This window comes from Hyaena hyaena, unplaced genomic scaffold (assembly GCF_003009895.1).
Source record: "Hyaena hyaena isolate Hyena2069 unplaced genomic scaffold, ASM300989v1 scaffold_28, whole genome shotgun sequence".
NCBI classification, from domain to species: domain Eukaryota; kingdom Metazoa; phylum Chordata; class Mammalia; order Carnivora; family Hyaenidae; genus Hyaena; species Hyaena hyaena.
Genome location: NW_024080660.1, coordinates 2,369,416 through 2,381,309, shown reverse-complemented (window position 1 = coordinate 2,381,309; position 11,894 = coordinate 2,369,416). Strand labels below are relative to the sequence as shown.

General features: G+C 52.5%; 1 protein-coding gene across 1 annotated transcript in view; it reads right to left on the bottom strand.

Annotated features, from left to right (window-relative positions):
• The window catches only part of LGR6 (leucine rich repeat containing G protein-coupled receptor 6), a 119,962-nt gene continuing 108,068 nt past the window's right edge, over positions 1-11,894 (bottom strand). Inside the window, exons 13-18 of the mRNA XM_039227626.1 lie at positions 11,237-11,308; positions 10,782-10,853; positions 9,040-9,165; positions 7,889-8,049; positions 3,852-3,932; positions 1-1,354 (exon numbers count right to left, since the gene is read on the bottom strand). Of these exons, the coding sequence (XP_039083557.1) occupies positions 99-1,354; positions 3,852-3,932; positions 7,889-8,049; positions 9,040-9,165; positions 10,782-10,853; positions 11,237-11,308 (1,768 nt within the window). The 3' untranslated portion in view covers positions 1-98. The remainder of the gene's footprint in view (positions 1,355-3,851; positions 3,933-7,888; positions 8,050-9,039; positions 9,166-10,781; positions 10,854-11,236; positions 11,309-11,894) is intronic.

Genomic DNA, 11,894 nt, shown 5'->3' with positions numbered 1-11,894 from the left:
TTGAGTTTTGGTTGAATTTATTTTACAAGCAGCCATCATTCTTGGAGTGGAAGGAGAGGGAAGGGAAGAGATGGGAAGAGAAGGATGAGGAGGGACATTTATAAGTATGAGGCGAAGGCCGAGGCAGAGGGCTGGAAGGCCCTGCCCACTGACAAGCCCCCGCCTGCTGACATGGCTCCCTCTGCCCTTAGCAGCAGTTCTCCATCCATGGAGGGCTGTGGGCTCCCCAAGTGGGTTCCCTCTGGCTCTACAAAATGGCTGCCCTCCAACCTAGGGCTCCCTGGCTGCTGACAGGAGATGAGGGTCACTGAGGGGAAGCCGTAGGTCTCCAGCCCAGGGGGCCGCCCTGCCTCAGAAGCTTCCAGAATGAGATCCACGTCAGAGAAGGCCACCAGGGCCTGGGTAGAATCACAGGAGCTCTTCTCCAGCTCACTGGTGGCAGCGTAGGCTAGGGGCCCTGGGGTCCCCGTGCAGGGCCAGAGCCTCCGCAGGTCATCCCGGAAGTGGGGGTTGAAGAGCAGGTAGAGCAGTGGGTTGAGGCAGGCTGGCAGGGGTAGTACCACAAGTAGGACAGACTTGACCGCCTCAGGGGTGACAGGGAAGAGGCCCAGCATGGAGGCGAAGCTGAGGAAGGCCACAGGGCAGTAGAGGAGCCCATCTGCGAAGATGAGCCAGGCCACATGTCTCACCATGGAGCAGTCCCACACAGCCTCAAAGTCACCCCTCGGCAGGTCACAGTAGAGTCTGATGTAGGCACCAGCCACTACCAGGAAGCAGAAGGAATTCATCATCACCAAGGCCACGGCAAAGCCCAGGGCAGCCGGCTGGCCCTCGGGCGGGGCATAGGGCAGGCAAAGCGGGGAGGCCCCGTACTCTCCCACTGAGGCGAGGGGCAGGGCCGCGGCCAGCCCGGCCAGCATGAGGCAGCCCAAGGCCCCTGCTCGAACACTGCTCAGGGACGGCGCCTTCCCGTAGGCTCGGACGCAGGAGACGGAGATGCTGCACTGCACCGCGGCCAGGGTGAGCAGCAGCACGGAGGCCTCGGACCCGAGCACTGCCAGGAAGCCTGTGGCCTGGCAGCCCAGCCCCATCTCCCAGCGGGCTCCGTACTGGGCAAACTGGCCAAAGGTCAGGGCGTCGACTGAGGCTAGGAGGCCACAGGAAATGCCAGTCAAGGCGTTCGCACCTGCAATTGCACCTACGACAAACTTGACCGGGGGCAGGGGTCCAGGGCCACCAGCAAACACACTCAGCAGCACGAGACCGTTACAGAGCACGGAGAGCAGCACGATGGCCCACACAGCCAGGCGGATGCCCCAGCTCTCAAAGAGGTGCTCACAGGGCTTGAAGGGGCCTGTGGGAGAGAGGATCAGGCATTATCCCTGGATCAGAGGCTGCTTGACACAGGGTCCTGGGGGTGAGGCCAGGGAGGGTGACAAAGCCTCTGTCCTCAGAGAACTCCCAGTCTGACAGAGATTGATCTGATCTCTGAGAACTCTCGGGGTGGGGGGGTTGGGGGAGGAACAGTGGGGACACACAGCTCGTCTTCCAAGAAGCTGCAGATGGAGTGGACACTCACCCAATGCATGTAGAAAATAGAAACGCATAATAAACAAATGTGTGCACAAAGTACAAACTAACACAGTGCAAACCCAGGCATTGAGAAAATGTTCAGCAAAGGAGTCTTTCTAAAGCAGCAGCACTTAGAAGAAAGGAGGAGGAGAGGTGGGATAAAGGAGTGGAGAGGGTGTCAGAACTGGGGATATGGCTGGGGTAGAGACACAGAGGTGTGAGGGGCTGCCCAGAGAGTGACCAGTCTGTTCCAAGGCCCGGCTTCTCCCAGTCAGTGCCCAGTGATCCGCTAAGGACCCCACCGTGGATGAGCTCTGATCAAGTATTGTACTGGGCTGGCTCTCCCTTGCTCTGTGATGGGGAGACAGGCCACATTAATACTCACAGAATCAATCAGTATTTGGGAAGAAAAGCATAATAAGTAAATTAAAATACAGATGACTCTGGGCTTTTCCAACATGGTTTTGCACGAATGGGTGAGATCCTGGTGTTTTTCACCTCTCTTCTCAGGCTCTGTCCTTAAATCACCCTGTAACTTTGGACACACTATGTCTTCATTTCTTTTGGCCTCAGATTCCTGTTCTGCAATGTCTTTCTAGTAGCTTGGGAATTTGAGAGGCTTTTGTGGGAACCATTTTTTAAACATATTTTTTCCAATTATCATATAATAGTTTGGTAATTGTAGAAAATTGGAAATTTTTGGGAATTGTAGAAAATATATTGGAAAATATAACACAGAAAAATTAAAACTGCTTATCATCCCACCTTTCGGGAAGAACTCATCATTTTGGTATGTCTCTTATTTAAAAAAAAAAAAAACATATGTACAAATAAGCTTTTCAACAAAATTGGGATTTTCTGTATATAGCTTTTAATTCTCTTTTTCAGTTAAAATTTATTATGCACACTTTCCCATATCTTTATCTTCCTCCAAAACATGTTTTCATCGACTGCATAGTAAATACTTTTCCATATGGATGTACTGTAATATATTATTTGACTATATGAGGTATTTTAAAAGCAAGTTCAAGTTGGACTTTGCCTTCTGGAACTTCCTCTTTTACTTCATCGCTGCTGATTATTGGTTTTCAGACACGAAATTTCTGTGGCAGTGTGAAACATGTGGGTTTCCAAGTCAGGATAAAAAACACCACCTATTTCCTCCGACTGTGTTAGTGGTCTTGCTCTGGACTGGCACTAGAGGGCGCTCTGTAGCTACTAAGTGCTACAAGCAGGTGTTAGTCGGCAAACACTATTTTGGCTTAGAGAGAACAAGGAGAGAAGGCCAAGGGGCTCGAACCAAAGACAGACGTAAAACTGGAAAATGGAGGTGAGGCAAAATAGAGAAGCACATTGTTTATTGATTTCTGTCCATTCTGAACAGTTCCTGTCCTGGCTTAAGCAATGGACTACTGTCTTCAGGGCGTCAGGGTTGGGGGTGGGGGTGGGGGTGCAGGGGAGGGTAGCGTGTTAGCATTGTATACCCAAGGAAAGGGACTTCTTCACTCTAAACATGTTAGGTTGCATTGCATCAAAGAGAATTCTCTTTCTTCACAGTAAGATGGATTCAGGTTAGACTCTAGGAGGCTTTCTCAGCTGTAAGGTTTGGACAATCCTATAAGGAGTTATGCAGATATACTGTGGAGGTTTTTCACCCTGAAGAATTTTAAGAAAGAGACTGCAGTCTTCCTGGGATGGAGCAGAGAAGGATGCAGAAAGTGACCTATCAGAGTTCCATCTGGCTCTAGGAGTATGCAGAAGCAGGGCCACCCTCTGAGAGAAATTTCCTCCTGGTTAATTTTTTAAATGCTTATTTACTTTTGAGAGAAAGAGAGAGAGAGAGCAGGGAAGGGGAAGAGATAGAGGGAAACACAGAATCTGAAGCAGGCTCCAGGCTGTTAGCACAGAGCCTGACTCGGGGTTCGAACTCACAAACTGCAAGATCATGACCTGAGCTGCAGTCAGACACTTAACTGACTGAGCCATCCAGGCACCCCAGTCTCCTGGTTAACTTCTGATTAGCTGACTTGTGAAGACTGCTTTGACTCCCCTCCCCCACTGCTGCTCCAAACAGCCACCCAAGGGAAGAACTCCAGCTCCTTCCCCAGGAATCACCAGAAGAGGCTGACCTCCCCACGGAATGTTGGTTCTTAGGCAGAGAAGGTGCCTGAAGCATGGCTACAAACATGCCAGGCTGAACTGGCCTCTCTTTCATCTAAACAGTTGGGTGCTCCTTCCTCAGCCCTGCCCCCAGCCCCACACCAAGGCACCCATCTCACCTGGAATGGGGCTACACTGGACGCTGGGGTGTGGCTTTGTGTCCTCCATCTCCAGCTGCAGCTCGTCCAGATCCAGATCATCTGAGAGGTGAGGCCAGAAAGTGGTGTGGGGCCCGGGTCTTGGTGACAGTCAAGCCAAATGCCCACCCCTTTCAACTGCCATCCCCAGCTCACTCCTCCCAGCACGGGTCACTCCAGCAGCCCTGCACATCTGCTCTACCCTTAGGTAGAAACATTCAGTCCGCTCCCTATTATGAACATGTGGATTATCTGCATTGTCGGTTCTTTCCAGCAAATGCTTCATCTGCGCCTTGCTCATCTCGTTCTAGAATTCAGCATGCGTGTGACTTCTCCAGGGAGCCTAGTCCGTGTGTGCTGCTTAGAGTTAGGGTGGAGGCTGCCTTAATGATGGGAGCTGGCAATCACACAGTTCTCCACACTGGCCCGTCCCTCACTGTAGTTCTGTGTCCAGTTTGAACACCACGTGCTAGGAAGGACATTTTCTTAAGGCAGAGTCATGAGCTGAGCAGTGTTCAGAAGAGGTGAACCTGGGATGGTGAGTGAGTGGAAGCTATTTACTTGAGAAACAGTCAAAGCCACTAGGGGATTAACTTAGGAAAGGCAAGCGTGAGTGGGGATACAGCGGCTGTCCTCAAAGAGCTAAGTCCCCATTAGGCATATAAAAGAATTGTACTCCTGCATGCTGAGTACATCGAATCAGGATGGGTCATAGAAGGAGGCAAATTAACAATTCAAATGGAGAAGTTTTAGTTATTACTAACACAGATAAGTCCCCACACTTAGAGCTGACCCAGCAAAGAGGTGGGACTGAGGTCCACACGTGCTGAAGGCAATGCCTGCCACATGCTGGGCATTGGGTAAGTGCAGGGACTCAGGGATGAGTAAGACATAGTCTTGCTCTCAAGAAGCTTACGGAGACAGAAGAGGATCAAGCCATCATGACAGATTTATAGATCATCTAATAGATTTATTGAGCACAAAGGGCCAAGACTCCCTGAACTCTTTTTCTGTGTCAGACTGTACCCAGCGAGTCCTCATCTTCATAGTCTCATCAACCTTCACGGCAGCTGCACAAAGGAGAGGTCCTCTGAGACCATTTGATAGATGAGGAAACTGAGGCTCATCTAGGTGGCTTGCCCCAGGACTCCCAGCCAGCAAGCCATTCGGCTGAATTCAAAACCCAGGTTTGTCTGACTACAGAGCCCAGATATTTATCTGTTAGGCTTTCCCAGGTGAGGGACTGACCTGGGAGGGCTGGAGGAGAGGGTTGTGGTGGGGTGGGGGCTTCACTGATTCATAAGCTGGGCATAGTTTGCCACTGGAGATACAGAAGCAGAAAGTCCCTGATGAGGGAAAAGGCAATTCTATGCTGAGTTAGAGGCTGGACTAGATCATCTTAACTGATTTTTCTGATTCTAAGTCTAGCCTCTGCAATTCCATTAGCCTGAGAAAATAGGATTAGAAAGATAAATCCGTTGTTAAAGAAACTCTGTAACTTGTTTGAATCAAAACTGGGATTTTGGGGGGCACCTGGGTGGCTCACTTGGTTAAGACTTTGGCTCAGGTCATGATCTCATGGTTCGTGGGTTCGAGCCCCATGTTGGGCTCTGTGCTGACAGCTCAGAGCCTGGAGCCTGCTTCAGATTCTGTGTCTCCCTCTCTCTGTCCCTCCCCCACTCACGCTCTCTCTCTCTCTCTCTCTCAAAAATAAATTAACGTTAAAAAATTAAAACAAACAAAACAAAAGTGGGATTTTTCCCCCTCCTCTTATTCACTATTATAAGGTTTGTTAAGCCAGAGACTGTGAACTGCAGGGGCATTAGGGATATCTTGGGGGGTCCATAAATTCTACAAGAATTTTGAAATGATAATCTTAAATCTCTTATAACTTATCAAAACAAAACTCTTGTTTGCAGCAACAATTCATCATTGAATTAAAAAAAGACTTTTTTAAGAATAAGACTTTAGTGCCTCTACTGAGACCGGGAAATGCGTCTGGGGCCCTAAGGGGTGTGAGGGAATTGCTTCTCTTAAAAGGGATGCCTGTACATTTACTTGGGTTTTAGAGATAGTGGCCTGTGGGATCTTCCTCCATCACACAAGTAATGGAGAGGTGACTCCGTGTCATGCTTGTCCCCATCTTTGGCTCGCGTGGTTTGTTTCCTTCCTCCCCCACTTAAAGGGTAAACACCTTCAGTTGGGCATTTTCCCAGGAGGGAGGAAGGCTCTGTGGAGCTGCCCTTGGCCCAGACACCATCACGGTGGGCAGGAGGCCGAGGTGTGCCCACAGAGTCCTGGCATTTCCTCTCCTCTCCACCTTTCATTCCCTGCCCACCCCTCCTCTCCAGAATGGAGCTCAGCAATCCTTTGAAATCAGAATGCATGAATGAAATAGAAGGGATGAAGCCCTTGGACTCCGTCTGAGGCTGGGAAAGTCACAGCCAAGGTGTTAAGTAACCACTCTTCAAACGAGGAGGAAATCGAATCTGGCTGCAGCCACAGCTCCTGGCTTTCCTCCTCGAGGCTTATTAGCTCCCACAGGAAGTGGGGGGCCCTGCCCTAGCTCCCGTTACCGGCGGCAGGCAGCCCACGACTCTGACGCCCTGTGGCTCTCCAAGACCTAAGCCTGGTGGAAAGTTTCACCTTGAGGAAGGAAAGTTTCCATTCCTCCTTCCAGGCCCCTGAGGGAGTGTACAGCAGACAGACATCCGGGAATGTCCCCTGGGGACAGCTGTCTGCCGGCCCAGAGCCAGCCTCGCTGCTGGGCTCCTCCTGGGGTCCTGACACCCTCCCCGGGGGTGGGCTTGAGTACACCAGGAGGGAGACCCCAGAAACCCCCTACGTGCCTGCCCAACATTGGCCTCCGTAAGCTGGGTCCCAGACTACACAACACACCTTCCCTCCACACACACACCGAGAGGAACCCAGTTCCAGTAGTCATGGTGGTAGTAACAGCAGTGAACATACTCTGCCCTCTATAGCCTATGAGATATGTAATATTGTTCTCATTGTACAGATTTAAAAAAAAAAAAAAGCAAAAAAAAAAAAAACAAAAAAACAACCCAAGGCTCAGGAAGGTTGACTAGCTTGTCCAAGGCAATTCAACTGGTAAATGGTGCAGTCGGGTTTAGAACCCATGTCTGTCTACATCACTATAAGATGTTTTCCTTACATGTTTGGATTTGATTTTTCTGTTTAGATTCTCTGTGGATATATTGTGCAGAGGAGGCTAGAGACTGAAAGAAATCTAAATATCAGGGGCCCTTTTTTGCCTCCTCCTAATTCTACCTGTGTTCTATCACACGGGGTGAAGGTGAGGGGGGAATGGAAGCCTTCCTCTCTGCCCTTTATCTGAGACACCAGCTGCAGCCATCCCTGAATCCCCTTGGCTGCCTACCTCCACCCTTCTTTCCTTTTACCCCAACTCTTCCAGAAACAGACCGATGTGGCCCAAGATGGCCCTTCTCAGCAAGGTCCTCTTGCAACCAGTGGCCTCTGAGGGGCAGGACCACTTGAATGGTGACAATCCCCATTCTGTTCCTTTTGGCTCTAGGGCATATAGTGAGGGGACTCTTTTTTTTTTTTAAACAGGCTTAATCTAATTAATTTAATTCAATCCTGCTTGGCTCAGGTTGATTAGAAAGCGGATGTGTTCTCTGGGAATGCTGTGATGTTGAAGGGCCCATGTGGCCAGGAGGCAGCCATGGAGAAGAAATGTGTGAGCCACCAGAGCAGGGGTGTTATATAAGATGTAGCTCTGGAAGCACCTTGTGAACCGCAAAGGGCTTGGCAAATATAGAAACATTACTACTGTCATTGTCACTGTCATTATTTTCTCCCCAACCACTTCTGGGCTATGTCCTTAGAGAGACAAGGTGCAGACAGAGGCACCTTCCAGGACACCCTTGGGGTTTCCCTCTGCAGCCCCTGCCAGAACTCCTCTCAGGGTCCCCCAAGCCTCCTCCCTAAATTCCTCTCTACAGCCACCCAGCCTGCCCAGGGCCTCCATCACTCACATTGGTTTTCAGCGTGTCCAGCAAGAAGTCCCAGGGGCCTCTTTGGAGGCTCCTCGTCATCAAGGTGAAAGTCCTCAGCCTCCCACTGCCCAGAGGCCTTGAAGAAGCTGGCACAGACACCGTAGGCACAGCACTGGTAGGCATAGGGCACCTCCAGGATCCTGGGGGTTCAGGGGACACAGGAGTAAAATGGGCTGCCTTAGCAATGTTTAGGCCATCAACCCAGGGACCTGGCACTTAGTGCCTGCCTTTCAACCCCAAAGCGCCCTGATTACAGTATAGGCAGCCCCCCTGGCTTTCTTTGTAAGGGTCTTGCAGCCTGGATCCTGCCTCTGACGCTGAGCATATTCTAATCTTTTCCTCACTCATGTTGAGAATGAGATGGGAAGATAAACTTTCTGCCCACTGTTCATGGAGTCCCCTCAGTACGCTCAGAGTGGGGAGCAGTTTACCCAAGGTCACACAGCACTCCAGTGCTCCTCTCCCCTCCCAGCCAGCAACTCTTCTTTTATATTTAAGGAGTCAGGGATTGTCCTCCTGACTCTTTCTTTACCCTTGCCCTCCGTAGCACCCACGCCCTGTCCCCCGACCCTACTCCGGGGTACATCAGAGCTGAATCTGGTGCCCTCTGAGGGTGAGGGCAGATGCCTCTAGGCATGCCGTTAGCTTGCAGCAGATGGGGCTTGGGCCACACAGGCTGTGTGCTGCTGCTGCAGGCAGAAGGCCTGGATGTCATTAGCGTGAGGGACTGGCTGGGCGGCTTGTTTTCCAGTCATCAATGCCCTGGGCTCTGCCCTGACCGCAGGGGCCCAGATGCTGCCCAGGTGAGGACCGGCAGTCTGGGTGCACTGAATGGGGCACAGAGCGAGGAGGTCCAGGGGCCTTCACATCATCTTACTTCTGTCCTCACCGGAGATCTCAGGGCCCCCCAGGGCTGGTACTTGGGACAGAAAGAAACGCTATGAACGAGATGAGGAGGAAGGGGAAGCACGAGCGAGCCCTTCCCATTCAGTAGTGGCCAAGCCCTAAGCCTTTGGGCCATCAGGTTTCTTTTGAGGTGAAGCCCTATGGCTTTCTCCCTGTCCTTCCATGGCCTCTCCGGCTGTTCTGGGACAAACCTATCTAGGTGTGGGGGAAAGCGAGGCCCTCACCTCAGTTTTGGGAAACTGTCCTTGGAGAAGGCCTGAGACAGAGCCAGGTTCCCTTTGAGCTTCAGATGCATCAAGCCCCCAAGGCCAGCCAGGGGCAGTGTGGTCAGCTGGTTGTCTGTCAGGTCCCTAGGACAGTGGATGGTCAGGGTTATTGGCAGTCAGTGGGATTGCTGAGGGGGCAGGGCTGTGCTGAGGGTGTGGCCAGTGTGCCTGGGATGGAAGCAAGAGGAGAGGAGCAAAGGACAGTAGATCAGCATAGAGAGACGAAAGCATCAAATGCTGGGGGAGGAGGGTGGTCAAGGGTGGCTAGAGGCACCATCCATAACTCGTTCATTATTCATGCATTCATTCTTCAAACATGGGGGGCCAACCATATACCAGGACTCCTCTAAGGTAATGTCAAGCCATCCCAATTCGTAGCAGAGCCCCCTAACCTCAGCTGCTATGCCCAGGTCCCAGTCCCATCCAAGGGTCCCTGTCCACTCGACTAGGGCATATGCCTGTAGGTGCCTGCCCCCATTCCCCTGCTTTTCTGATGATGCAAGAGGCCAGAGTTGGAGATGGACAGAGCTGGCCTCTGGTTACACGCAGGGATTCGGTCATCTGTTCTGTTTTGCATGCCCCGCTCTGTAGCCAGAGATGAGGACATAACATGGTCTTCCACTGGAGACACAGTACAGGAGCCAGGGCTCCAAACCAAACACCAGGACCACAGACTGTACGTCGTGGAAACAGCCTGGGCTGGAAGGCAGGAAACCGGGAGCTGTCACGGACTCCCTGCGTAACCAAGGGGAGTCACAAATCTGCCTGAGTTCCAATGTCCTCATCTTTCAAAGGGATAAAAATATCCACCCTACCTATCTGGCAGGAGGAAAGCAAACAGGAGAGGGAAGACCGAGGTGCAAGTTTTGCCAGACTCCGGCCCAGAGCCCAGAGACTGGCAGACAGGGGGGGCACTGTGAACCTCCCGGGAGGCTTTCATCTTGGCCTTTGCTTTGAGCAAGCTTCTCCCCTTGGGCCTGGAGGCCTCACCTGTGAAGTGAGGGTGGGGCTGAATAATCTGTGAGGCCAGGGCTGGAGCTAGCCCATAAGGACTCTGGGTGTGAATCAGAAAAGAGTCCTGTTGGGGTGGAAACAACTTTAGGACATGCAAGCAGGCGGTTAGCTCCCCGCTGGGTGGGAGCCCTTGAGCAATACACAGCCCGCACCACAGTGCGCGGCAGCCCCATCAGAGGTCCTTTCCAGCTCTGACACAGTGACCACGCAGCCAGCACTATATGATCCTGTGATCCTCTGCCACCCCACAGGATGGCCGCCCTCTGGAGTCAAGCTCATGTAGGGGACTGCTGAGTTGAGACCCTGGCTCCCACATCTGCTGCCATCGTCCCAGGTTGTAAAGGAGTTTCAGGCTCGTACATCCTCTTTACTGGGACATGTAGAGGCTGGGGGAGGGGCCGAGACAAGGGGGCATGGGGAGAGCTGAGGTTGCCAAAATGTTGCAGAACATTAGCAGATGATGTTCCAGAGCTTGCAGGAGGCAAACTCTCTGTTTATCAGGCCCCACAGTCTGTCAAACGACTGTCAGAATGATTGATTAGGCTGGAGGCCCCCTCCCTGGGATGCATGGTCAGACATTCATGCATGTCCCCACTCTGTGGGGGGGAGCCCTCCTGCCCCCACTGGCCAGCCCACAGTCTTGACTGGTCTCCATCATCCGGGAGGAGAGTGCAGTGGGCACTTACAGCTTGACCAGGGAACGCAGCGTCACGAAGGCCTCAGGGTGGATGGACCGGATAGCATTCCAGCTCAGGTCTCTGTGAGCAGAGAGAGTGTGACGGGTGGGACCGTGACACGTGGAGGACCCAGTATTTCCTGTCCTGAGTTCTTCACTCACTCCCCACCTGAGCTGTGCCCGGTAGCAGAACCCTCAGCCTTGTGGGGAAGGTACCTGCTGCCTGACTCCCAACCTGGCTGTGGCCATGGGAAGAGGGATTTGGCCTCTTGGATTCAGAGTCTCATCACCCTCCCAGGTACCAGCTGGAGAAGTGGCTTCAAAAGCCGTCAGTACCGCATGTCACCTCTCTTCCTGTGTGTGTGCTGGGGGCAGGGAGGCTGTATGTGTGTCACTGACGTGCATGCTATTGTACAGAGCGTGCCTGGGAGAGGAGCCCACCCCTGGGTGCCGCAGGATACTCACAGGGCTCTCAGGGAGCTCAGCTGGCTGAAGGTGTCAGCTCCAATTTCCCAGATGCGGTTGTGTTGGAGGCCACTGGGGCAGCAAGAAGAGACTAGATGAGCCAATAGGCTCAAACCCTGGCTCAGTTCCAATGCCCCCCGTGCACTAGGAGGAAGAAAGAGGAGCCCCCCACTTCTCTTGGCATGCGAAGAAAGGGCCCACCCCGTGGAAGTCACCAGAATTAAAGGGAGCACAAGGGGATCCGGTTGCCTTGGGTAAGTGGGTCAGGAGACAAAGCCACAAAACCATCCCTGTGGCCCAAAAGGGAGTCAGTTTCCAGGGTTCCCACCGGGGCTGGCTCCCAGCCCAGCCAACCTCACCCCTGGGTCCTCCAGACCTTAGTCCAGCAGCGGAGCTCTGCCCTACTCTTGGATGACCCAATGACTGGCCCGAGCTAGGGAGCAGAGCTCAGGGGACAGGGTGTCTGAATGGGAGATGGACCCTAGGCCTGAAGACCCTCTTTCCTCTGCATATAGACAAACAGGACAGACCCTCAGAGCCCACCCTGTCTTGGTCCCAAAAGGCATTGCCCTGCCTAGCAATGTCACAGGGATGTCTTAGGGGACAGTCATGGCAGGCAAGAGAGACCCTGCTAGCTTGAAGAAACAGAAGCTGAAGG